The sequence below is a fragment of the Vespa velutina genome, chromosome 20 (genome assembly GCF_912470025.1).
Source record: "Vespa velutina chromosome 20, iVesVel2.1, whole genome shotgun sequence".
In the NCBI taxonomy this organism is placed as follows: Eukaryota; Metazoa; Arthropoda; class Insecta; order Hymenoptera; family Vespidae; genus Vespa; species Vespa velutina.
In genome coordinates, this window is record NC_062207.1 from 3,981,517 (window position 1) to 4,008,204 (window position 26,688).

At 36.7% G+C, this 26,688-nt stretch overlaps 3 protein-coding genes across 12 annotated transcripts in view; 1 reads left to right on the forward strand and 2 right to left on the reverse strand.

Moving 5' to 3' along the window:
* Positions 1 to 10,108, reverse strand: LOC124956073. Its single transcript, XM_047511443.1, has 8 exons — positions 10,099 to 10,108; positions 9,107 to 9,183; positions 2,040 to 2,102; positions 1,844 to 1,906; positions 1,480 to 1,521; positions 1,303 to 1,377; positions 235 to 416; positions 1 to 135 (listed from the first exon to the last, which is right to left on the reverse strand). Exons 1-7 carry the CDS (start codon positions 10,106 to 10,108, stop codon positions 345 to 347), a joined length of 402 nt encoding a protein of 133 aa, XP_047367399.1. The 3' UTR covers positions 1 to 135; positions 235 to 344.
* LOC124955979 (leucine-rich repeat-containing protein 4B) overlaps positions 1 to 26,688 on the forward strand; it is a 56,571-nt gene that overhangs the window by 19,417 nt on the left and 10,466 nt on the right. The window contains exons 2-3 of one of the 3 annotated variants that reach the window (XM_047511250.1): positions 6,532 to 6,885; positions 8,334 to 20,016. The exons of 1 other annotated variant lie outside the window; for it this stretch is intronic. The gene's annotated coding sequence lies outside the window, so the exon portion shown is untranslated. Of the gene's footprint in view, positions 1 to 6,531; positions 6,886 to 8,333; positions 20,017 to 26,688 lie in introns of those variants that run through there. One more of the 3 variants, XM_047511249.1, reaches the window with a different exon arrangement.
* LOC124955974 overlaps positions 12,169 to 26,688 on the reverse strand; it is a 22,940-nt gene continuing 8,420 nt past the window's right edge. For 3 of the 8 annotated variants that reach the window (XM_047511223.1, XM_047511217.1, XM_047511224.1), the window contains 9 exons: positions 21,801 to 22,017; positions 21,543 to 21,704; positions 20,730 to 20,927; positions 18,047 to 18,156; positions 16,778 to 17,097; positions 16,300 to 16,560; positions 15,730 to 16,138; positions 14,087 to 14,738; positions 12,169 to 13,992 (listed from right to left, as the gene is read on the reverse strand). In XM_047511223.1, coding sequence (XP_047367179.1) covers positions 14,525 to 14,738; positions 15,730 to 16,138; positions 16,300 to 16,560; positions 16,778 to 17,097; positions 18,047 to 18,156; positions 20,730 to 20,927; positions 21,543 to 21,704; positions 21,801 to 22,017 — 1,891 coding nt within the window. In that variant the 3' untranslated portion in view covers positions 12,169 to 13,992; positions 14,087 to 14,524. The remainder of the gene's footprint in view (positions 13,993 to 14,086; positions 14,739 to 15,729; positions 16,139 to 16,299; positions 16,561 to 16,777; positions 17,098 to 18,046; positions 18,157 to 20,729; positions 20,928 to 21,542; positions 21,705 to 21,800; positions 22,018 to 26,688) is intronic. The other 5 variants (XM_047511220.1, XM_047511222.1, XM_047511221.1 and 2 more) reach the window with 5 other exon arrangements.

Genomic DNA, 26,688 nt, shown 5'->3' on the forward strand with positions numbered 1-26,688 from the left:
TACATCCAGAAGGATGATAAACCGGTCAGAGATTTATGGTAGCAAGTGGAATCCTTAACCACGAGTGAACTGGGGTTATTGTTGTAAACCGAGCGTCGTCGTTCTCTCTATTGTTTCTATTATTGCATACGTCACCTGTGTGTAAAATGAATTATGCATGTAGATATGACTAGTTAACGGGAAAGTTCGTTGCTCTAGTAGTAGTAGTAGTAGTATCAGATATGTAGATATTACCAAGTGCTGTTTGCGATTTCATTGTTTAAAAGCGACCAGATAGACGATGCTATTTCCTGTTTTTCTTTTTTCCATTAAATTTTTTTTTTTTATTTTCGATCGTTGCAATATTATTTCGACGTAACACCGATCGCACGATAGTAAATCCTGGGTGACCTGCTTCGTCGCCATTCGCATTGTTCCTGAGAAATAACAAGTACGTTGACTATTAATTTTTTATTACCACGTTCCTTGGCCCAAGTCTCTCCAATACAAAACAAAAATATTATACGAGGAAGTACAAATTGATTTTTTCTTTTCAACGCAATTTCTCTCTCTCTCTCTCTCTCTCTCTCCTCTTTTATTCCCTCTTTCAAGGAGAAAGTTAAAAGATTTTCTCGTTTCTCGACCGATTAACGTGCGTTTAAAACGCACCTCTTCACCTTCCTACAATCGCCGAAGATGAAAGCTCGCTCCCCTTTAGCATTCTATCCCTTCGTACGCAGGGAAAAAGCGCATCGACCCGGCTTGGTGGGACTTGTGGAAGGGGTGCTGAATGTGGGTGGGGAGGCTGGATTAGGACGTGTCTTCCCGTGGCTCGATCGACGCCAACGTATTGCTGCTGCTGCTGCTGCTGCTGCTGCTGCTGCTGCTGCTACTAACCGCGCGGTATATCTAATTTCATTCGTTCGAATTCATGCTCCTTCGAAATCTGCCACGTGACCTATTCATAATTCTTCAAAATTTTCTTCCTTTTCGAAATTATTCTGTTTTTCTTTTTGAACTCGAATGGTGGATCATAACTTCAACAATTCCAAACTATTTTTTTCCTACTCTCTCAACAAAAAAAAAACAACAAGAAAACAATATTACCGTTTATATTGCAGTTGAAAGAACGGGCTAATTATGAATGCTTTGTAATGAGTGAATGAGGGGGAGAGAGAGAGAGAATTTCTTAAGACTACGAGAGTCAAAATAATGACTCCGTTGTTTTTATCTCATTCAATTGAAATCGTCTCTTTTATCTACGAAGAAAGAAGTTCTTCCCCATTTGTTATTCCTCGATAGCAATTCGTCTCGTTGACTCACTTCAGGTCTTAATAATTTCTCAAGGCACGTTATTTTGCTGTTCATTATCTCCACCTCTAGCAGCTCCTTACGTAACTGTCGATGGTTAGTATGAAAAAGAATAATAAAATCAAATAAATAAATGAACGAACGAATGAAATTCTTTTTTTAATTTTATTAAAGCAAATTTATACTTGCCAATTTCTTCGTTTTCCTTTGAAAGACCTCTGTTTGTTGCAACTGGAAATCAATAAACGATTGACGCCATTGTTCAAAAAAAAAAAAAAAAAAAAAAAGAAAAAAAAAACGTGGTGCGGGAAGTGTATTAAAATAATAACAACGAAAAACGATATTTAAACGAGTTAAAGTTGTTAAATAAAAATGAAAATTACGAAACGATGTAACATTCGTTTGGGCGAAACATTGTTCTTCAAAAAAAAAAAAAGAAAAAAAAAAAAGTAGACAGGCAAACAATAAATAAAAGAAAAAGAAAATAATAATAATAATAATAATGAAATGAATGTATATTTAAAAGATTTCTTAACACGTAATATGGACTTACATGTTTGTGAATGCACTTGTAGGCAGGTCGAAGACCAATAACACTCTCTTTACGTGGTATCCGCTAAATCATAAATTATAAAAAATTATCGACAGGTGACACACGTCCGTCGCTTCGTTCCTTGATCCCTCCCCACCCCTCCACCCTCTCTCTCTCTCTCTCTCTCTCTCAACACGCACATACAAAATTTCGTTACCTTCTCGATATAGTTTCGAGGTTCCCCGAGGACTCTTTCGTTCGCGGTCAACACAGACGAGCTCTGAAATAAATTCTGATATTGGAAAAGTTGTTGTTGTGTGTGTCTACGTTGTCGTCGAGTAAAAAAAATAAAAAGAAATAAAAATAAAATTAATAAACGTCGAATTCAAATGGGACAGTTCGTAATTCGGTATGCGCCATCTTTGATTGTTACTCCGATGGAATAACGCGAAACGACGAAATTGCGATTTCTCGATTACGATGGCTACTACCTACCTCTCTTTCTCTCTCTCTCTCTCTCTCTCTCTCTCTCGAAAAAACAAACCAGTTATTTATTTCATTTTTATATATAATATGTACATACAGGGTAAGTGAATTTTTTTTGTTGAAATTGTAAAACTACAAGTCCAAAACTAAAAGCCTATAAAAAGTCTCGAAAAAGAGAAATTGATTTTTAAATTCACCTAGAAACACTTTTTGGCCTCCATCCTGCACATATGCGTATATATAAATGTGTGCATATTATTGATTTTCAAGTGATACCTTTTTCCGTCTAAAGATTCGAACGAGCGTTTTAATCTTTTATTTGCTTTTTTACTCACCGCAAACGTAAAGGAAATTAGGACGACGAGGAGTATGGAAATGAAAATTGCGATTGGACCGGAATAAAGATCGAGGTTTAGAAATGTTCTCAAGTCGTTTTCGGCGACGAGTAATCCATAAAACTGTAATAAAATGATACACGATTAGGGTAGTAAGAGTAAAGGCTTGTCTTTGCTTGGAAATTTCGTTTTTGAAAATAAGAAAAAGTATAAGAGGCAGAGAATTATTGAATAGGTTAGCGCAAAAGTTGGAATTTAAAAATGTCATATAATATTTTCTGATTTTATATCGATGGAAATATTTTCAAAAAAGGGAAAAAGAAAGGATGAAAGAGTTACGTTTTACAAACATAAAAAAAGGGAATATATTTCCGTAAAGATATATATATATATATCTCTCTCTCTCTCTCTCTCTTGAGGAATAAGTAGATTGTGTACGTCGCGTATTATGTTACACGAATCGTAGAAAGGAATTTGCGTGTAAAATGTTTAAAGCGAAGACCGATAGAGAGATAGAGCGGCGGATGGTTCGGATATAAATTGAACGTCGATAGATCGTGTCCGAGCTTGTGTCGTCTGTAAATTCATACGCGCCAGTTTATTGTAAATCGTAAAAAGGAGGAGGACGATCGTGGACGGACACGTTGCGTTCTATTCGTTTTATACAGTATAAATTACAATATGAATATCAAAATCGTACCCTCTCTCTGTCCGTTTACTACCACTCCTATAAATTTATTCATATATGTATATATGTACACGGAAATACGTAGTAGTAGGAAATGGGTGCGAGAGGAGAAAACAAAAAATTATTAAAAATCAATCAATAAAAGGAGAAACTGGTAAAATACATGGTGGAAAAAAGTTGTTTTTCGTCAAAAAAAGAAAAAACAAAAAAAAATAAAAAGCAAAAAGAAAAAGAAAAAAAAAGGCGACGTTCCTTTTAAAATTTTCTAAAATTCCCAAAGCTTCCATCGGTATCCCATTATCCGATTAAAACTATCCATCATAGGATGCAATGCAATGCGATGCAATGCAATGCAATGCAATGCAATACAATGAAATGAAAGTTTTCCAAAAACAAAGTTTCCCCGACATAACCTCCTGTCTTTTTCATTATCTTTTCATTCTTTTCTACGTAATACGTCGACTGACCATCTTATCGAATCCAAAAGCATTGTAACGATAATACTTGCGCATTCTGATAACGTCCATGTTGGTGTTCGCTTTCGCGTGCCGATAGGTATAAACTCGATAATTTGTCGTCGGCGATGTTCTGGAGCGGATTAATTTCGAATCGGTAGACCGTACGAAAAAGGGGGATAGACAGGTCCAACGTAATATTTGACAGGGTAAGCGTACCCAACCTTCCTCCTCGCCCGCCCCTCCTCTACTCGACAAATCTTCTCTATCTCGCTCAAATTCTTTGCGATCGATCGAATACCCCCAACAACAACGCGTACGCTACAAACTACGGTGTTCGACTTATAGTCGAACGTCGTCGATAAATAAACGATTATATCCTATTTTATTTAATACGAACTTATCCACGTACTAACTCTCGCATCTCCGCTGTCCAAAGACGTCGATAGCTCTTGGTCGAGAATCGAAAAAGCAACATTCGAGTGACGCGCATTTTCGATCGCTCCTCCTTTTGTCTCCTGTTTTGTCTCCTGCCGCGTCGCCTTCTGTCGCCCATTTTTGTATTATTCTTTCGTTATCGGAGTAAAATTTATGGAAATTGCTTTTGGTCGGATTTCTTGATACGAGTTTTGCGAATGAAATTTTACGAATATTACCGATATATATACATATGTGTGTGTGTGTGTGTGTGTGTATACATATATATCTGTACGAAAGACGACGATCCTCGCGAGGTTAGATCGATAGAGAACGAGAGGATTTCATTTCTTCTATCCCTTTATTTTCTCAGGTGAAGACAATTTCTGAAGAGATAGGAAAGTGGGGTGTATGCATCCACGCGCGCACACGTATATATATATATATATTTTATACATGGAAAGGTTGTTTTTCAGATATTTTTGCTTCCTCTTCATCCTTTTCTTTTGCTTTATTATTTTTCCTGTTTTCCCTATGAAATAAATTGACCGCATACGCGTCCTCTTCTTCCTACTCCATTCTTTACGTCTCACCACCCCATTCCACTCCTCTTTCACGACGTTCCCTCGGCCCCTTTTTTTCTATCCTCGTGAAAACGAATGCGTAATCGATGATTTCGACGAGGAGAGGCCGAAGCAGCCAGCGAGCTTCGGCGAATTCCCCTTTGGGATTATGCAAGAACGATGCCAGAGATTCTCCTTGACGTCGGAGGAATAAGCGCGCAGAGAGAGAGAGAGAGAGAGAGAGAGAGAGAGAAAATTGAAAAAAGAAAAAAACTGGAAAAAATATGAGGCCTCGTGAGGATCAGTTTTTCTTTTTTTTTCTTTTTTTTTTCTTAATGACTTTTCGTCAAAGTACTATCGAGATTTGATAGAAAACGCTCTCCGGTAGTATTCTTTCGATAGTATCATAACGAAAAAGTTTCTAAAACTAATCCTTTTTCTCCGGATTTTTGTTTAACGTTTTTTCGTATCGTCCGTTAGTAACGAAATTGGATAGAAAACGGTGACTAGAACCACCTCAAACCCTAGGTTCATTGAAGATTGAAAAGCACGTATATCACCGTGCTCGCTCGCGTTGATACTCGTCGATGAAAGAAAAAAAAAAAGAATATATATATATATATATATATATGTGTGTGTGTGTGTGTGATAGACACGTAGGTTATATATAAAGTCATTTCATTTTGTTCGACTGCAAAGTGACTGCTATTCGACTGCCACGTCGCGTCGAATATTTCTGATAGCTCTTGCAAAAAAATGGATTTTCCGCCTATTTCGATGCTCCGAACAAACTTGCCCAGACGATTCGAGACTCGTAGAAGGTCTCGGTAACCTCCGTTAAATACCTACTTCAAATATTTGCTTTTTCTTTTACTTTTCCTTTTTCATCAAAAAGAACAATAAAAAGCTATCTATTTTATATTCTATTTTACATTCGTCAACGTTCATTTTTAAACAGAAAATTTTTCGTTCGATTCGAAAAAGCAAATTTGTAGAGACATTTAAAAAGAAGAGGGAGAGAAGGAAATAGGTAGCAAACGGTCGAATAATTTAGAGAGGGAAAGAGAGAGTTAGCGAGGAAAAGGCGAATTTCCTGACGGCTCGACGTTGAGATGGGGATGTCGGAGCCAGAGGCCTGTAGCCACCCTCCAAATTCAGAATATTCGTCGTCGTCGTCGTCGTCGTCGTCGTCGTCGTCATAGCCATAGTCGTGTAGAACCCTCTCCTGGCGAATGTCGAGCGAGAGCGAGAGCGAGAGCGAGAGCGAGAGAGAGAAGGGCTAGAAGATGGGTGTGCAAAAAAAATGTGTAATTAAAACCCGACGCTCCGAGGGATTCTCCTCGGCGAGTGAGAAAAAGAAAGAAAAGAGAGGGAGAAAGGGGAAGGGATAGAGTGTACAAGAGAGATGGTAGGAATATGAAAATAAGCGGGAAAGAAAGAGATACGAATAGTGTATGGTTCTGTGTGTGAAAGCAGTACGAACGTAGTTGCGAAAGAGACTTGAGAGAGGGAGACGAAAAATATATGTTATAGATAGCAAGAAATCCAAAATGAACATTGCGAAGAGAAAAAAAGAAAAAATAGGTTGTAACTGCGATCCGTGGTAACCAAAAATAAAATCAAAAATAAAATCTACCGACGACTAAAGGATACTCGTAAAATAGAAAAAAGAAAAAAAGCGTGAAAATAGAATAAAAGATGAGTTCGAGTCTTTGTTAAAAACTGTAAAAAGTATCTAACGAAGGATGTTTTTAATAAATCTAAGAAACTGGTCTATCGCTCGAGAATCCAAGTTGAAAGATGGCCCGGATTCGGACCGATTTCGCGGAATCCTGGATTCGTCGATCGGCATGCACGCGACGACTTTGATCCCGAATCCAACACCATTGACGTATTTGCCGTTCTATTCGATCCGGTGATCGAGGAATATCACCTTGGATTTGCGTTCGACGACGTTCATCTTGATCTCGATTGGGATACGCCCGATGACGACCTTGGTAACGTCTATCCCACGGGAAGTTGGGCTCTATAGACTATAGTACGCTGTGTCAAATCCATTCAGGGATATCCTTTCAATCCTACCACGAACGAAGCTCATTATCGCGAGATCGAAGACAAGGTGAGAGTTAGGATATTTCTCTAGAGACAATCCTTGCAAACGACAGGGATCCTTTCTTTTTCTTTCTCTCTCTCTCTCTCTCTCTCTCTCTCTCTCTCTCTCTCGTTTTCCCTCGGCCTACCCGTGGAAGAGGTTCGTTTGACCCTCATTTATTTGCCATTTATGCATATATTATATTAGTAGGAGCTTTCGAGTTGAAATCTTTTTCGAAATAAATACAAATATCTTTCTTTGATTCTTCGATAAATCTCTTCCATCTATCGACAAGGAATGCTAACGACATCGATTAGTCGATCGGTGATTCGTATTCTACTATATTCTATATCGATTTTTAAATGGATTACGAAAAATTGAAGTTTTCAGAAAGAAAAAGATGACAAGAAAAAAGAAAACGAAGAATCGCAATTTCTCAAAGTTTACTACGAACGAGATCCTTCCCTCGAAGATTCTAGGAGACCGAAGAAACAATTTAAAAAATAACAAAGAGAGAGAGAGAGAGACTCTTCGTTATCTTTTCGCGAGAGTTCCTGTCTGGTTCGTTCAAGTGTTATCTAACTATGAAAATTGCAAGCTTTCTTCCACGCATCCAACTTCTCTCTCTATCGCTCCAAACGCAACCCAGCCCGTTTGCGCACGCAAGTACAAACGCAAACACAGCTAGGCGTCCTATCTCATCTAGATAAGACACCTCTAGTTCGTCATTAGTTTCCAGTTAAATTTCGCTTTAACCACCGAACACTTTATTATAACGTCCCTTGTAAAAATCTCTGAACCATTTTCCTTCCTCATCCATTTCTCTACCTCTCGTTCTTTAGAGGACTTTAATCTACGTGGTGGTAAACCGAACGAAGATCGAGCGTAAGTTTAATCGAAAATTAAATTACGAGAAAGGGAGATAGTGATGGGGAGGAAGGGGGGGGGGGATAGATAGAGAGAGAGAGAGAGAGAGAGAGGATTAACAAAGTTAGGAATTAGACGGCAACAGCTAACGGTTCCTCGAGTAAGGATAAATCTTTAGAAGGAAATAACTTTCTTCTCTCTCTCTCTCTCTCTCTCTCTCTCTCATTGAAAAGCAACACAGTATCCCTTTACCCGCGAAGAGAGCGAGAGAGAAACGGACAGATTATAAAACTCGTTCCAACTCAAAAGCTAGGAAACTTGTCATTGCGAGAAGCAAACGTTTGCAAGCATGGGAATGAAAATTTGTGACAAGGGAGTTTTTATATCGTGGAAAAAAAAAAAGAAAAAAAAAAAAAAAAAAAGAAAAAGAAATTACACTTTGAGTCGAAAGTCTTTCGAGATAAGAATCGCGTTCCGATTTAGTGAATTCCCTTGCCGTGAATTTCTTTATCCACGAATCTTTCGAGGAATCTGATCGAAAAAGAAAGGATCTATATTTATTCGATAATAAAGTTACGAGTCGAGTAAATAAATTTTTGTGATTTCAGAAAAGAAGAATATTTGCGAACGACGATAAAAGATATTATCAAGGAACAATTCATATCGCGAGCGTTATGATATCACAGGATGGCGAAATGGAAACGTCTCCGAGACCGGGCTATCTCGGTTTTTTTTATCTGAGTCGCGTCTGGTTTTCCATCGACGGAACTTCCGTTCCCGGAACTTTCCTTCCGGAGAATTTGGCTCTCGAGAACTACGATGGATTCGAGAAAATTCTTTCCTGGTAGGTATTATCCGAACTTTCTTCTCGTGCTTCTCTATGTCGAAATATATAAATAATATTCTCTCTAGAAAGTTTTTCCCAATTCGATATTAAAAATAATTAAATAATAGAAAAGCCGATGATTGCTTTCGCGTGAAGACATACATAGAAAATTTGAATCGACAAAGGCTGAAAAATACCATTTAGATCTTCCTAAGGGTACTCGAAGAAGAGAAAGCCCTCAAGTTAAGTGCTTCAATTTACGTGGCGTACCGATCGAACGAAATCAATTCGAGTACCACCAAGTCTATTAACGCATGACCGCTAACAGACTTTCTTCGCGTCTAATGCGAATTTCAATTACGTGATTATAGAGACACTTCTTCTTATACTAATACAAACTGGACACTCGCGTTCAACCAGTAAACGTTTCAAAGTTTTATAAATGAAAAATAATCGTCCGTTCGGTACGATTTACTTTAAGGGGTAAAAAAGAAGAGAAGAGAAGAGAAAAGAAAAGAAAAGAAAAGAAAAGAAAAGGCGTTCCTTTTACTTTACCTTATATCTTTTATAATGCAACGAGCTACGATTACCGGTACGTAAAGTTCTCGCAAGAAGCCCGCGGCGGCGCAACCCTCGTGCGTCTTAATTCTCACTTTTTTCCTACGAACACCGTGCAACGCGGTTACTCCCAACGCAGGAGGGAAAACAGCAGCCCTGGCAATGCCGAGGAGAACGAGGAGGATGAGGACGCGTTTCCGGTCTAGATAACCTCAAAAGCTACGCTCCTTGTCAAACTCTCAAAGAGTTTAAAGAACCTTACGAAATATTCCGCAGGGCCAACTCTTGCAACTCTTCTCCTTCCTCGCCTAACTCTTAACTTTATTAGAGAGAGAGAGAGAGAGAGGGAGGGAGGGAGAGAGATTCTGTGAGAAATTCAAGGCACGTACAATTTCTACCGATGATATACACAATTACTTTCGTTTTGACCACTTACGCACGTTAACGTTCATCAAACGTTAACTTTTTTTCATTTTGTACCCGTCGATAAGTAAGCATTTTTCTATCCTACGTCGTTCCGATCGATAATTATTATCCATATCGATAAACGTTCGATCTCGTATCGATATATCTTTATCGATATATATTCGACAATATTTCGGCTATTATCGATGTCGATAAACACCATCATATTTATTCTCAATAAAAAAAGAAGATTCTGCTTCTTACCTGCGATGATTCTTAATAACTTGCCTTAATGAAGCCTTTCGAACTTTCTTTTTTGTTCTTTCATTTCTACTTGTAGAATACGTTCTTCCGCAATTTGGTCGCATATAACGCGCCTCAAGCATCTCTTTTTTTCCTTTTTCTTCGACGATTGCCGCCGAGCCAGTAACGGGCTGCTACGCAAAAGTCATTCTACCGACTTTCTTCTTCGTTCGACGTAATTAAAATAACGTCCCGATGCTTTTTCTATCCCCTCCCCCCAATTCTCCTCGCACAAGCTCGGTGATATATCGTCGTTCGGGTCACTAGACATCTCGACTCACTTTTCCGCATTACGTATTTTGTCGCGGCTACTTAATCGGCCGGCCAACTTTTTCCAGAGAAAAACCAGAGAGAGAGATGAAGGAAACGATGGCGCGTTTAATTGGCCGAATAGAAATCGATGTCACGCTCTTACGCTTTTTAGCACCACTAATTTAACCGTTTGTTAGCACCGTGTCGTCGCACACCAGGGAAATAAAGACGATATTCTTCTACTCTCGGAAAAGTGTCTCTTTTCTTTCCCTTTTCTCCTCTAAAGCGTTAATAATAAAAAAAAAAAAAAAAAAAAAAGAGCTCGCTCTCTTTTCCCTTTCTTATTTCAAACGACTCAGTTTTCTTATTATTCCGTCGCCATTGCCGTTAATCAGGGCCGGCTCGTCTACGTATGGTACCACGAGCTCGAAAGCTAAACTCGAAATTTTCATCATCCACAAGTTAACGTGCTAATTAGAATGACGCGTTAGATCGTCGGAAATGGAGTACGGGGAAAAAGGACAAGATAGAACCTTGCAAAGATTTTTCTCAATCTCCACCATTGTTAAACCCAGTATATGCAACGCACGAATAAAAGTGAGACAGAGAGAGAGAGAGAGAGAGAGAATACGGAAATTTTTCAAAGGATCGTTGGGACGGCGGCAGAGGGGCGGGAAGACCCCTCGTATTTTCGCCAGTGGGAAGATTCGTTTACCGGGCAAATTTTCTGTATTTCACGTTTTTCACGTTTCCCGCGACTATCAACGTCACAACCTTTTCCCTCCCGCTCTTCCCGCTCCACGCTCATTCCTATCCTTTTTTCTGCTCGCTCTCCTTTTTTTGGACGCTTTTTGTTTTTTCTTTTTTTTTCTTTTTTTTTTCTTTTTTTTTTTTTCTTCTTTTTTTTTGTTGTTGTTCCCGCGGTAGCCTCGAAACGTCGGAGAAACGCAACGTGACGTATTTCGGTCGGTTGGAAACGACGATGCGTAAAAATGACAGACCTCGTCTGTTTCTGCCTCCTATTACTTTTGGCGCTCGTACCAACGAACCACCGAGCAAACCAACCAGCGACACGAGGATGCTTTTTTTTCTTTTTTTCTTTTTTCGAAATACTCTTTCGAACCAATCGATATACCCGATGTACCCCACCTATACGTACGGTATATCTATGTATTAGAGGTTCGAGGTGAGTACGACTACGTCTCGAAAAACGATCACTTTTCTCACTTGGATTCATCCACACTCAAAATCTCTCCTCCATCCCACTTCCTTTTTCAACCTTTTATCCTATCAATTCTAATCGTTTTACTCGCGTCACTTTTTCCTTTTTTTACTTACCCTGATATAAAGGTATAATGAGAGTGAGGGGGGGGGGATCATCGTGCTTTTGTCTTCTCTTTGGTTACACACACAGAGGGAGAGAGAGAGAGAGAGAACGAACGATAGATAACGAGGCTCCTCGATCAGGGAATATCCTTCCTTATCTGTGACTACTACTCTATCCCGTGACCTTAATTTCGCCCTAAACTTAATTCGTCGTCCGTATCCGTCAAGGAATTGAAAAAATCTCGTTCTTCGAGTTTCTAACGATTGTCCGATCGGTCGTTTGCTTTCTCACGGAACCGAAGAAAAAAAGAAAAAGCCCCGAGAAGAAAGAAACGATTCACCTTTAAGAGAGCCAAGCGCGTAGGTAAAAAAAGAAAAGCGACGTTTTTATCATCGGTCGGTAAAATCGATCGCTACCGTGCCCGAATTTCAAGATTACCAAAACGACGACGTATCCATCATCTCCTTCGTCCATTCCAATTTCTCGAGCACCTGTCTCTTCTTTTTCCTCTTTTTTCTCTTGCCCTCTTCTTTTTTTTTTTTTTTTTTTCTTTTTTTTTTCTCTTTTCCCTTTCCCACGGATTCGAGCCAGCGATTTCGTCTAGATGCGAGAATTAGGTCGGTGCGGGTTAATTATGCTGATATTTACGGGAATCCCTTTGAAATTAATTCGGACGCGGTAGTCTGGAAACTCGAGAACGGGAGGAACTTTTCTAATCGACCAACGAATTAACCGTCATTGAGTGAACGAAAAGAAAATGAAAGAAAATGACGACGAGGTTGAACGAATTTAATCGTCCTAATATCTACATTATTTAATTTAAAATTTTAATTTAACTTAAATTCCGATATCGCCGCTTATTATTATTATCCTAGCTAATGCAACATTTCCAAGCTTTCGATAAGTTTATTCTTCATAATAACAATAGAAATATGTGCCGCTTCTCGTATATAAAGAAAAAGAAATTAATATTATTGCGTATTCTCATGAATGCATCCACCACCCTATTCCTGTGGGAAATAAAGTGGACGTAAATCGTCGTGCACACAATATCTATGGAATCGATCGGAGTTGATCGAAACTACTCCTTTGTGTCGAAGCTTCCCCTTTTGCCAATGCTACTGCTGCTCGATCCGTTCTGTAGACACTGCTAACACTCCTCTCCGAATTTAAGAAAAGCCTTCTCCTACGCGCTCGCGCTTCCATCCCCATCGGCTCTCTTCCCACCCTTATTCTCTTTATCGTTCGGTCTCTTTATACGCTCTCTTTAGATCGTCACCGTACCTTACTACCCTCTCCATTTTCCCACCTTTTTCTTCCCTTCTTTCTCGTTATACCATGCATCTCCTTTACTATGCATCCTGATCGATTTCTTTTCTTTTACTTTTGAAAAATTTGTCAATTAATCTTTTGCGAATACATGAAAAAATCAAAGTTTCATTTTATTATTAAAAATCACAAAACTTCTTTATCGAAGCTGCACAAATTTTTATCCCGCGACTAATCCCGACAAACTCCCTATATAACAACTTTCTTACTTTCCTACGATACTACGTGAATTCATCGCGAATGCTTTTGCTATACGCGATTGGCTCCAAGAGTCGCTTACTGACGTGTCACCCCAACTCTTTCTCTCTCTCTCTCTCTCTCAAATTCCGTATAAGTAAGTCGAAAGTTCATTAAACGAAGTTTCAGAGGAAACTCACTGGCGGCGAGGGGGGAGAGAGAGAGAGAGAGAGAGAGAGAGAGTATAATTCCCGTTCGTTTGGAAGTTTCTTCATTGATCGAGCGAGAATCTCGTTGTCCGTGGTCGGAGCCTGCCTCGAATCGTTTACGCTCTTTTCGTCCCCTCTTCCTCCACCTTTCCCTCTCCACCTTTTCTGGGTCCTTTGTCAAATGCCATTCTTGTAGAAAGAGATGGAAACAGTCTACATACATACATACATACATACATACGTACGTACATACGTTCATGGAAGATACAAAGAAATCAAAGGACCGGCCAGATAAAAGCTTCATTTCGTTATTAAACATTCATGAAAGTTGTTTATCGGCGATACAAATTTAATCCCGCTAGTAATCTCAACAACTCTGCAAATGGCTACTTTCTTACCTTTATACGACACTTACTCGTTTCATTTATTCCGTAAGAACAGAGAGAGAGAGAGAGAGATATATGAAAGATATTAATATAGTTTATCAAAATTAATAATATTACCACACGAGCGCAGTAATTGTTACGCATCTTATTTCTTCCTCCTTTAGAAATCTCCACTCCTTTATACGCATCAACTTTTAATTGCCTAATTGATACAAACCCCCAAAGAGTGTAGTTCAAATCTAAAGCCCTTTTAAAATCTACTATTAAAGATTTCCTTGCAAATATTCTTTGTATGCAAAAGCCATGTATGTATATACGCATGTATGTATGTATGTATGTTTATGCAATATTACTGTGTTTTGCTAGAGTTTACATTTTCTCGACACCCATTGAAAGGTAGTAACATATAATGATCGTAACATTATTGTCACTTGCTAGGAAGTTGGTCTTCTTCTATTAATTCTACTAATCTTGAGATGTAATATTGATTTCTACCTATGAATAGGAGATAAGATTTTTTATTAATTAATTTTGTATTAAAAGATATTCGAGTTGTAAAAACTCTTTACATATTATCTCTATGTACGACCTTTATATTCTTCTTTTTCTTCTTCTTCTTCTTCTTCCTTTGATCCCATGAATAGTCAGATATAGAAATTTGCAATTTCATATTCATTGAGTGCCGGTTGATAAATTAGCGAGAAACTTGGGCGACTAATAAAAAACATATTATGAACGTTAATAAAAAAGCAATAAATAATAATGTAACAAAAAAGGATAGAAATATTTTTGCCTTTCTTCTTTCTAAATGAATTTCTTGCAGATAGACCACCACCGTAGTCTTTTATCTCTCTCGCACCCATTAAGTCTCTTCCTCCGGTCCTCTTTAAATCCCAATTTCTTCGGGTGTGTAAACTTTTGAGTCAAGCGAAAGCAGACTTTTCGTCGATGCAATCAGGCTACTACTGTGTGCGAGTGTGTAAGGCGGAGACTATAGTACGTGCAACCTCAGTATCATAAAGTCACATTAAGGACTGTCCGGCGTATTTTCCTTCCAAGCCAATATGGCGTTCATGTCCTTAATACCACGCGTGCTCCATGGCTCCAACGGATCCGTCGTCGTCGCCGTCGTCGTCGTCGTCGTCGTCGTCGTCGTCGTCGTCGTCGTCGTCGTTTCTAAAGGCACCTTATTTCGCTCAATCGATTCTCTTTCCCTCGCTGGCTCCTCCTTGGGAGATACTCTGCGCATATAATTAAAGAAAAAAAAATAAGGGTTTATTAAATATTCAGGGGAAATTATAAGGAGGATCTTTTGAGATCGTATGGCAGTGAACATTAAGAAATTTCGCAATTTTATATCATTGAATATGCGCGCGCGCGCGTGTGTGTGTGTGTACATATACATGTGTACATATATATATATATATATATGTACATACATAGAAGCAATCGAATATATGTTTGGCAACCCTTCAACTTGCTACAGCGACTACTTGTCGATATTGTCTTGAGTATTGAGTTTCCGCTTTCTAGGAGTTACGCCTACACGAACGATAATTGATTTATCGAATGCGCAAGATACGCGCCTATGCAAACCGATTTCCTTGGAGGAAATATCATCATGAACAAAAGAGAGAAGAGAGGCGTGCCTATCCAACTCAATAACAATTGAAACACACATGTACATATGCATATACATATTTAAAACTTATATGCGCACACACATTTCGAACTTATCGCTAAACTTAAATAAAAAAAAAAATAACTTGGTAAAATTAAGAGAAATAATCGTTCGTGAAAGTATCGGTAATAAGTTCGGCCAAGTGCGACAATAAATTTTCTGTAATGAAATATGGATGCTTTGTAGCAGTAATCGGCTCAATTAAACGACGGAAGACGATGAGATCGTATTAAGGAGGAAAAAGAGGGGAACGATGTCGTTTCGAGATAAAATGAGAACGAGAGAAATAGATGGATATATACTCTCTCTATTTTCCTCGATATTTACTTTTCTCATACAGGACGATAGATAATTGTCAGATCGAGCGAAAAAACAATTATATCGAATGGAAATACTTATTAATTCGCTTGAATGGATATGCGGAGATAGTGAGAAAAATTTTCTAGACAAATTTCGACTTTCGCGTCGATTTTCTTCTTCTTCGGGAGAAACCAAAAAAAAAAGAAAAAAAAAAAAAAAAAAAAAAGAAAGAAAAAAGCAAATAAAGCTACCTATTCCTAGCTGTCTTCGGCCGTCGTTTCTGTGGCTTATCCTGTAACGGATTGCGAGTACCACCATTTTGCTCGACCTCGTCCTTAATTGTTTCGACAGACTTCTTACGATCTTTGTTCAGGATACGCTTCGTTGGTTCCTCTTCCGGGCCATTCAGCAAAGACCCATAACCGATAATATTCTTGTCGACGTACGTCGACGTCGACGTCGACGTCGACGTCGACGATGACAACGATGCCGGCACCTTAACCGACAACGACGACGACGACGACGACGACGACGACGACGACGACGACGACGAACTGCCGTTGGCAGGCTTGCGTCCAGATTTTTTTCTACTCTTCATAAATCTGTTGTTCGCCGACCTGATTCTTCGTAGATAGGACTCCGTTCCTAACGTTTTTTCATCTTAAACAAATATAGGGAATATTTCAACATTTTATAACAACTCTCTCCTCTTCTTTCTTTTTCCGTTAAATTACAATTCGTTTTTTATTTTTAATTAAAATTGGAGAATCGATATAAAAGTCCATAAAAAGTTTAGATAAATAAAAAATGAATTATCTTACTAGCGCAAAGATCATTGTCACTAGACTCAACAAAGTATTGCTTTTTCGGCAGAAAAGTTTCGACGGTCGTGGGTATCATGATCATAGCTAAGCCTTCTAAAATTTGTGACTTCGATCGTACGTCCGTCTCTATCTTTACTGATTTTTCGGCAACCTCCAACACATCTTTGGCTAATTTTGGAAGCAATTCTTGATCGTTCGTCAACTCCGATGCTATGATCAATTTCAAAAACGGATCTTCTTCTTTCGACAGCTTCGATTCTAAACATAAATATAAATGGATCAGTTTTTTTTCTTTTTTTCTTTTTTTCTTTTTTTTTTTTTTTTTCCTTTGTGCATTGTAATGTCAAACATTTATCATTTAATGGACGATTTCGTTAATTAGATCGGAATAGATGATGGATCTTTAAAAGATCAAAAAGACATGATCTTGAAATTACTTTTTGTTTTTTGCTTTCGCTCTCTTTGACGAACTCACCAATGGGAACATTTGTTGTGGGTTCAACGAGTTTCTCAATGAAATCTGTAGTAAGCTCAGTTAATTTGGTCGAACTTGCAAGTTCTACTTGACAATTCTCTCGAACATTCGTTGAAGGCACATTCTGACAACTACTAGTGACTTCTGATTGCATCTTAGCCTGTTGTTTCTCGTTCACGTTGCCGTCAGGTATTCTCTCGGTGGTACCCACAGGGAGATTCAAATCATGAGTGAAGGCCATCACGTCCAGAGCTGCGGTGAGTGCGTCACCAAAGCCAGCGGTCAATGCGGAAACTTCGGTGTTACCGCCGACGTTTGCACTGAAATGTAATCGTAATAATTCTTACGTCAATCGCTCCTAAATAAAGTTGTCAACAATTTAACATTTACTTATATAAATCTTTCCTCTACTTTTACTTAATTATTAAATTGCCTTTACATATGCCGCAGCAATATAAAAAGATTCAACAAGAACAACTGCAATTTAACGCACAATAAGTATCATATATGTGAAAACATGTCTGTCTGTTGACTACAAGCTAGCGAGACATATTAGCACTATTTTCTCTATCAACAGTTTTAGAATCGTATGAACGGATGAAAATGAGAAAATAGCTCTGAATCCTATTCCATCTTTTTTACTCTACTCCTAACGCAAACAGGAAGTAATTATCGATTATGAAACGACGACAGAGAGAGAGAGAGAGAGAGAGAGAAAAAGAAAAAGAAAAAAAAAGAGATATGTTACATCTCGGTGCAGACTCTTGAGTCATTTCTTGCCAAGGCCACATTCACAAGGCAAAATTCATGTTCCCTACGTTTTTGTGTTTTTCACCGACGATCCTGTTTCCACAACGTGTACGTATATCTTTCTAATGTATCATAAAGAAAGACAGATATATAGAAACGTAATACGCAGTAAATTGAAAGCGGCTCATGAAATATTCAACTTGCATTTCATTTGACAAGGACGTTCCTTTGACAAAAAAAGAAACATTTTAGGAAATTTCTTCGATAACAAACAATTTGTGTCGTCAATTTTTACTACAATTCATAAATATTTCTAAAAATTGCACACATACACACACACGCGCGCGCGCGCGCGAAAAAGATAGAGGGGTGTGTGTGTGTGTGTGTGAGCGCATATAATTGAATTTTTATATTGCGTAACATATAATGAAGTTAAGTAATACGTACTGATGTCTACCAAGCGACTATATCTTATAATCAATTACATCACAATTTATATAGATTATAGTCATCACTTGCCTAGCTCGTATAGGCGTTGAAAAGGATTCCCGTCCCCACATTATCTGTCGCAATTCCTCGCCAGTCATGCCTCGTTTCTTCAGCGCGTTTATCGTGACTTTTCCAACGCGCTGTAAACAGGATAAACAATTAATCAATACGACTGGATAATTTCATTAATGATTCATATATTACATTTCTTTTTTTTTTTTTTTTAGTTTTATCAAACATCACTACATCGTAAACTAAGTAAATCTAGTAAATCTAATAAATATTAATTAATTAACAATGATTATTGTTAATTATGTCGTATTCTACTCTATTTGTTTGTTTCCATTTATTTACCTTTCTTTCTTTTTTAATAAAAACAATATCGTACGATTGTGAATTAAATAACACTCACTTTTTATGTCTACATGCATACACGCATATGTACATGAGATCTAATAATACGAGAAAAGCGAATTATATTGGTTTCATTGAACTTATTAATTTCGAAATCGTTAATAAAAAATAAGGAAAAACTTTTGATATCATTTAACCAATCCGTACATACGTACAATTGGTTGGTCGTAAAGAGATGGGAAACAATATCACATTATGCGATGCGATAAAAGCTCACAGCATGGTGTCCTTTTAATTATGCTAGTCGTGCGATTAATCGACCGATTGAGTTACGTGCAACGAGTGAGCGAGAGAGCGAGAGAAATAATAGAGTTATATAATATTATCGATTTCAACGATCAACGCTTATGTGTTTGCTTGCTGCTCGTATTGTAACGACGAAATCGTTAAATAACTATTAAAAATACTTTTGTGCTTTTCATCTTCATATTTTGACTTTTATTAACTTTATATCAACTTTTTCTTTCTTCCGATTAGAAAAATTTGTATTATCGCAGGTGATGTATGCGTGCGTGTAAATGATTACTTCTTACGGATTAAGACATTAATTCTAATCAAATTCATCGACAGATACTAATTATGAGATCGATATTTAATCGCGAGTCGCTGAAACGTATTGCACGTTGCATTTAGACGATACATATGGATCTTTCGATTAATCCTCATGGATTAGGGTATTAATAGTGTCTATTAAAAAGGCACATTGCAAATACGTACATAATTGCGCGTACGTATAAACATAGACGGTATTAATATCTTTGGATTATATATATATACACACACACACACACACACACCCACCCACACACACTGAATGCGGAATTGATTATTAATTGGATCGTGAGCCTAATGCGTATTACAATTTCTGCGATTATTTCTTATAGGATATTAATGAAATCGATACAAACTAATTGTGTAATTTTTAATTAATTCCATTGCTAATACGTTGATAAGTTTGTAAATAGCAATATGTACTTAGATCGTTGGCAATTAATCCTTATAGAATATTAATACTAATCAAAATCATCAGTATATTCCAATTGTGTAATTTATAATTAATTCCGTCGTGCTAAGGGTACAGGGGCGTGTTTTTAACCGGTAATATGTACTACATAATTTAATTATAATTCGATTTATCCTTACGGATTGTCCTTCATAGGATATTAATACTAATCAAATTCATCGACGGACTAATTGTGAAATATATAATTAATCACATGGTCAAGCTATATGGTTGCGCATAGATGATAGATAATATGTGATACACGTAGACGTTTCGATTATTCCTTATAGTATTAGGATACCAATATCCTAATCAAATTCATCGATATATATGACGTATAGATAATATAGATAATAGCGAAATCGATAATTAATTATATCATTAAGATTTACACATATACGTACGTAGGTAAATGTCGCACCACACCTTCGTCGTTCCTTCTCAGCTCGTACGTTAATACTGAATGAAAAGTCGTTAAACGTGGATTGTATATACTCGGATAAATTGTAAACAAGTATGTACGTATGTATGTATCTTCTCTTATTTAGATATCTTATTTCCGTAACCTTCGCGTATATAAAAACAAAAACCAAGAGCCAAACACGTCAATGTATGTTTATTACTATTTCTGTTAAACTATTTCTCATTACTTTAAATAAATTTCTCCATTTCTCATAGAAATTTTCTTTATTAATTTATTATACTCATGTATAGGCATATCGTGACGACGATATTCCTATGTAATAATACCTACCATATGTTTCGATTAATTCCTACGCATTAATGATATTAGTTTTAATAATAATTCATTAACGCATTATTGGTGAAATAAATCGATATACTTGGTTAGATTATAAATTCTAAACGCGACGATACATAGACAAATCCAATAAATAAATTATACACAGATAACGGCACAAATGTACAGAATACGAATGCATACGAAGCAAAATTTACCATGAAACAATTTATTATTTAAAATAAACGTCAATACGAGAAAAATCTGTCCAAGTTTTCTTCCTAAATTTATTACAGTCATTGCACCATGCCACGTCCACACATGTAAACATATACATGTGCGTCTGCGTGTATGCAGATGTGTAATATAAGTTGAAAATCAATCGAATGGAAAACCGATAAATAAATTTGAGAGAGTGCACAAATCTCCCTATCGAAATTGATTGTGATTGAGTGAGTGCGTGCGTGCATGCGTACGTGCCGTTGGCGATAAACGAATCGATAAATAAACGATAAATGAGAGAAATAAATAAGAAAACACAAATGGTGGAAGCTCACCTTCCAATTAGAGACTGCACCCTTACGTTGCTTAGCTCTCGTTTTCGATTTACTCTTGATTATTAATACACCTCTCTCTTCATACGTTGGATTATTCGGATCGTTACTCGGACCTAACTTTATGCTGTATTCTTGTAGATAATTTTTCGCATCGTCTTGGGATACTGCACGCTCCAACGACACCACTATTTTTGCCCACTGTATAATATCAATTAACAATTAATATTACATTTGTTTGTGCCGTTTATTTACACACACGCACCCACACATACGTATATAATGTGCGTTGCTCTCCCTTTTTATATCTTTTTATACGAGTTATATATTATCATTTCATTGAGAAATAAATATCCTTCTACCAGTGATTCTCCATTAAACCGATTTTTGTAAATATAAAAATATAAAAGAAAAATAATAGAAATATATTTGGCCGATATTTCTTCTTCTAATATTTTACATTTCGTATTTAAAATCGTAATTTGTCTATCTCAAATTTCATTACAATTATTTATAATAATACTTGATATTTCCATTGGATTCTTTAGCGGCTTTGACACTTGCGATATCATTTACGCAATATTACTTTTCTTTTCTATATATTATCTATATATTATCATCATCATGTAATATAATTATTAATGGAATTGTTGGGACAAATTTTCCAATATTATACCGCATTCTATTAAAAACAATTTGACGTTTTCGACTAATAATAAAAAGATTATAATCATTTAATTTTCTTCCGTTTTTCATTCATAGGCCATTAGTTAGCATTCAAGTTTCTTTATTATAAATATCAAAGTTATATCTTACTTGTTTTACCCATTCTTTTTCACTCTGCTCGATCACGTGAGCATACGTATTACCCATCATGGCTATCAACATATTGAGTAGTAATATCGGTACCAGTACCATGAATATGGCGAACACTGTTTTGCTGAGATTAGGATACGTCGTATAACTCAAATCGGTGTACTGTGAATAAAAAGGAAAGAAAAAAGATCATTCGTCGAATTAAAAGAGATATTATAGAATTTTGTTGCGAAAGGAAAAAAATTAAGAAGAACTTACGTTATAATCACCTAGAGTTATTTGAAGCAATGCCATCCAAGTAGAATGATAAGAATGATATAGGGATGATTTGACACCGGGAAAGCCCTTATAAAGAAAGTAGAACGATTGAGAGAATCCGAATAGTACGACGGCATAAATGATACCAAACGTAAGCATATCTCCTGTTATCATGCTATATATCATCGTGACGAATGGTCCAGTAAGTCGAATGGCTCTGTTTCATTAAGAAAAATTAATTGACAAATCATTTGTTTTCGAGACAATTTCAAATTACATAATATTAAATTTAACAATTGATGTTAAATGATAAACTCCAACGATATAAAAATTGAATTATATATGATATAATGCCGTATGAAATTAATCTATTATCTATCTAAATATAAAATAACACGTTGACGCAAGTGACTGAGAGGGAAAGAGATAGAGAATTATCCATAAAAGATCAGATATAAGAGAGGAGTTTCTCGTAACGAAGGCTTTTTACATAACTGTTTTACCCCTTTTTCCCTCCGAAAAGAGGAAGAAGAAGGTTATAAGGAAAATGGCCGAGGAGAGGAAGCTCAAGAATTATTATCTTCGTAGCATATATCCTTTCCTTCTATCGTCTGCTATATCCGTAAAGTGACAGCGCTTATTGCGGTCTCGTTATCCTCCGCTTCACTCTCTCTCCCTCTCCCTCTCTCTCTCTTTCAAAGACATAAAGGTAGAATACTAAAGAGAGGGAGGGAGAGAAAATACAGGGTGGGCCAAAAGTGTGTTCCTAGGGTAATTTCAATTATCTTTTTTTAGATCGTAAAGCCTAAAATGTCTCGAAAAGGACTAACTGACTTTTATAATCACTTGGAAACTTTTGGCCCACTCTTGATATTTTTAACATCTTATTCATTCAAATACGAATTTGAATTGATGACAAGAAATTAGAACAATTCAGTGATCAAAGTCAATTAACGAGCGACGTCCATTGTTCATTATTGAATGGATGAACGTTTTTCTTCGTTATCCTCTTCTTTATTACCTTATCTCTTTTATCTTTGTTGCATCTAACTCGATCATCTCTCGTTAACGAAATCGACTTAAAACAATTAAATGTTCACAGAGAGAGAGAGAGAGAGAGAAATAGAGACTACTTTTCGTCCAATTTTCTATCGAGTCTGTACTTTCCCTTGAACTTAACTCCGTCGACGTGGATTTATGAACGTCAGTAACCCCAGTTACTAGATAAGGTCACATATCGATTAGAGTTTGGAAGAAGATGAGGAGAGAGTCCCTCTCTGATGTTACTGATGAGTAAAACTCGATCGATATGTCGACACGTCGGAACAGAACGCAGCTGCATTATCATTATTTGTTATTTTTCAAAGTTCTTAGAAAATATATATTAAATATATCAATCGCTTTATTGACCAAAGTATACTTGAAAATAAGTATACCACGCATTAGATATTACAAAAATTATTTTTCTATATATTTAACTAATTTTTTGCATTCGAACGATACTACAATAATAATAATAATAATGCGTGAAAACAAAAAATTACATGAAATATTAAATGAAATATTAAGCTTGAAATATTAAAGGGGGGTTGGGGGTTGGGGGGGGGGGGAAAGAAAAAAAAGAACGAAAAAGGAATAATACGAATAAAAGTATAGTAAAAATTTTCTTTGTAAAAATTAAATATTAATGAAATATTGTAATATTCATGTCCTATCTCCATCATCAGAGACTTTGAGGAAATGAATTTAGTGTGTCCAGATTGGTTCCGATGTAATGGTGACTATAGTAAGTGCACTTATACGCTCGCGTATTATGATGCATCGTATACGAAGAAGTGGGTAGAGGAAGATAGTAGAAGCGCGCGAGGCTGCTGGCTTTTACTCATTACCAAACGTTGATGTACTTAAACGACATCGCCAGGGACAAAAGGGACGCGTTGATGGACAGTAATTATACTCGAGTGTGATACCACTTTGACACTATATCAACTAAATAAATCTAATGTGTAATACTCTCTCTCTCTCTCCTTATAAAGTATATTTTAGAGAGTTAATAATTGTCCATTTTGATTTTAAAGCAATAAACGTTTTGCTTCATTACCAAACGACTCAGAAATAATAATAATAATAATAATAATAATAGTAATAATAACAATAATAATTGTAATGTATAATGCACCTGGTAAAAGTTCGATTCTGTATATGACAACCCTAAGAAATTCTTTTCGTTCGAGAAGAGGAAGGGTAAGAAAGAGGGGGAAGTTACTATTAAAAATGTTTTCTTCTTATTTCCGGAGTGCATCCGCCTCGAGAATAGAACAGAAAGTAAAGGCACGTGCATTGAATTTTAATAGGTGTTTTCACAAAAATGTCAAAATGTAATACTCTCCTCTTAGATATATTATAAATTGTAAATAATAATTGAATACTTTTGTCCATTTTATTTTTTTTTTTCACAATTTTCGATCTCATTACCGATTAATGAATCCAAAATTGTCGAATGTAAAGTCGGATGCAAGGAGAACTCAACGGATAAAATATCATAAAGGGAAAAGCGATCGAATTATTATCATTATTATTATTATTATTGTTATTATTATCATTACTATTATTCCCCATAGACGAGGGAGAGAGAGAACTCTTTTAGCTGCATTGAAAATGATTTCGCCTTTCGTGTAATAGGTTCATAATTTGGGGAATTCGATATGAAAGGATTCCGTGTTCTCTATGCACGAGCTGCCGCAGAAACGTGCAACGTATACGTAGCTATAAAGTAGACGTCTATATATTTCCGATCGTTCCATTAAAGCGGCGTGAACATTTAACGCGAATGCATACGTTTTATTTCTTTGATTACAGAATCGATTATTGTAGAATCCGGCGATATCTGTGTGCACGTACACGCGCACGAAATAATCGATACAAAGTTTCAAGGTGATATTAAAAATCAATTAATCCCTTTCTCGAGACTTTGCGAGCTAATTTTTCCTTCGGATAGCGAACAAAGTCTCGACAAAACGTCTCGAAAAAGAAGTATAATCGAATTTTCGATGATCACGTAAAATAACGTTACGGTTTAAAAATGATTGGCCCACCCAATTGGTTGGTTACAACAATGGAAGAAGAAAATTTTTCATTCTCTTTAATGGTAAATTTTCTTTAATAGTAAACTTTCAATTTCGATTGAAATTTCCTCTTAGATCGTCGAAACGATAGGATCTATCGATCATCGTCATTCAAGACTTGAGATTTACACGCGAAGAAGAAGGAAACATACTCGGCGGAAGTGGATTTATCGGTTGACAGGACTATCAACGCGAGACTGAGAACGAAAAGGCGCTTACGCCTATGGCAATGCACTTTCACGCCTATGAATTATCCTCGCGTTTTCGAATGATCGGCGACGAAGTGGCGACGGTTATACTTGGCATTACCATATTCCTTCTTCATAGCCATCGTACTTCTCTATAGCCACTGTACGAGACTTGGCCTCGGGGTCATTACATTGGCGTATCACCCACATAAACCTTCCTCCTAATCTCCCCCATTTTCTAATAATCATCGCGCTCTGTTATCCCACTATTGAAATGAACATTATTGAACATTTATTGCTATCTAGTCTCGTTATTCGTTCATTTCCTTTTATATTCCAAACGATAAATAATCGTAATTCTTAATTTTATTGTTACTTAGAAATCGTTAATCTAATCGCGACGATTCTGTTTTTCTTTTTCTTCTTCCTTCGAGGAAAAGGAAAGAAACGAAAGATAGAAAACGAGCGAACGATAGGAAATTATCGAGAAAGAAAAGAAATATTTCGAGTGATTAATTATAGTTTCGATGGTTCGTTATCGCCGGGAACGTGACGGCACGAGGTGCAAGAACCCGACGAATATAATTTCCTAGTTGCGGAGTCGCGCGAATTAATATTCGCTTCGCGATTCTTCTTTCCGTACGTGCACACGCAGCACTCGCGAATGCAAATAATAAAAGCTTTATTGTTCAAGATAAAAATTTTATCCCTTCTTTCTTTCTTTTTTGTTTCTCTAACTTTTACAGGCTGGGCCAAAAGTTCCTGGATGATATTGAAAATAGATTATACTTTTTTCGAGGCTTTCTCGAGGCTTGTATTTTAGAGTCGCCTAGGATTGGACGGACGGCGGACGTCCTATTCCTTTCTTTCTTTCATTCCTTTTTTTATCGAGGCGACGCGCTCGGTAAAGAACTTTCACAAGCGTTTGATAAATATTTTTTTTCTCTCCTCTTTCGAATTAATTTTAATCATATCTCTCTCGGGGGAGAATACATTTTTTAACTTTTATATCATTTATTAAATTATATTATCTCGGGAGGCGAGTTATTTTAATACGAACAAATTTATTTATTAAATTATAACTGGACAGAGGAAATAAAGGGGGAAAATAAAGGGGGAAAAAAGCAGGAAAAGAAAAACAAAAAAAAAGTATTACTTTTCTCTCTTCCCGGGGATATGAATTATTTACTTATTTATTTATACAATCATTAGAACGTTCGTATTATCGATTTAAAATAATTTTTTTCTAAAAATACTAGGGATTAAATATCTATGGCTTGGCCCATGTTCAGGCTTATCGTTGTTTTACAATCTGAGAAGAAAATGGATCTAGAAAGTGTCGACGGAGTAATTGATTTTTAAAATCACCTGGATGGAACGCACATTCCGTACAAGAAAAAGGAAACAAAAATACGCAAACAACATCATAAAAAAGGAAAGAAAATTAGAAAATTTGCAATGTAAAATGGTTACGTCAATGGCTTCCTAAGGCACTTATGAAGCAAAGGTTCGCCACGAGGCTTTGCCCCGAAGAAGCACACACCGTTTCTCACATCTTCGACGGTGACTTCGAGT

Bases quoted from the DNA above. Each gene is read 5' to 3' on its own strand.
- LOC124956073 (XM_047511443.1), bottom strand. The intron at 1,907-2,039 runs GTAACGAAATTT...TTTATGATTTAG, and splicing joins CTCGAAACTATATCGAGAAG to CGGATACCACGTAAAGAGAG. The intron at 1,522-1,843 runs GTAAGTCCATAT...ATTGATTTCCAG, and splicing joins ACAAGTGCATTCACAAACAT to TTGCAACAAACAGAGGTCTT.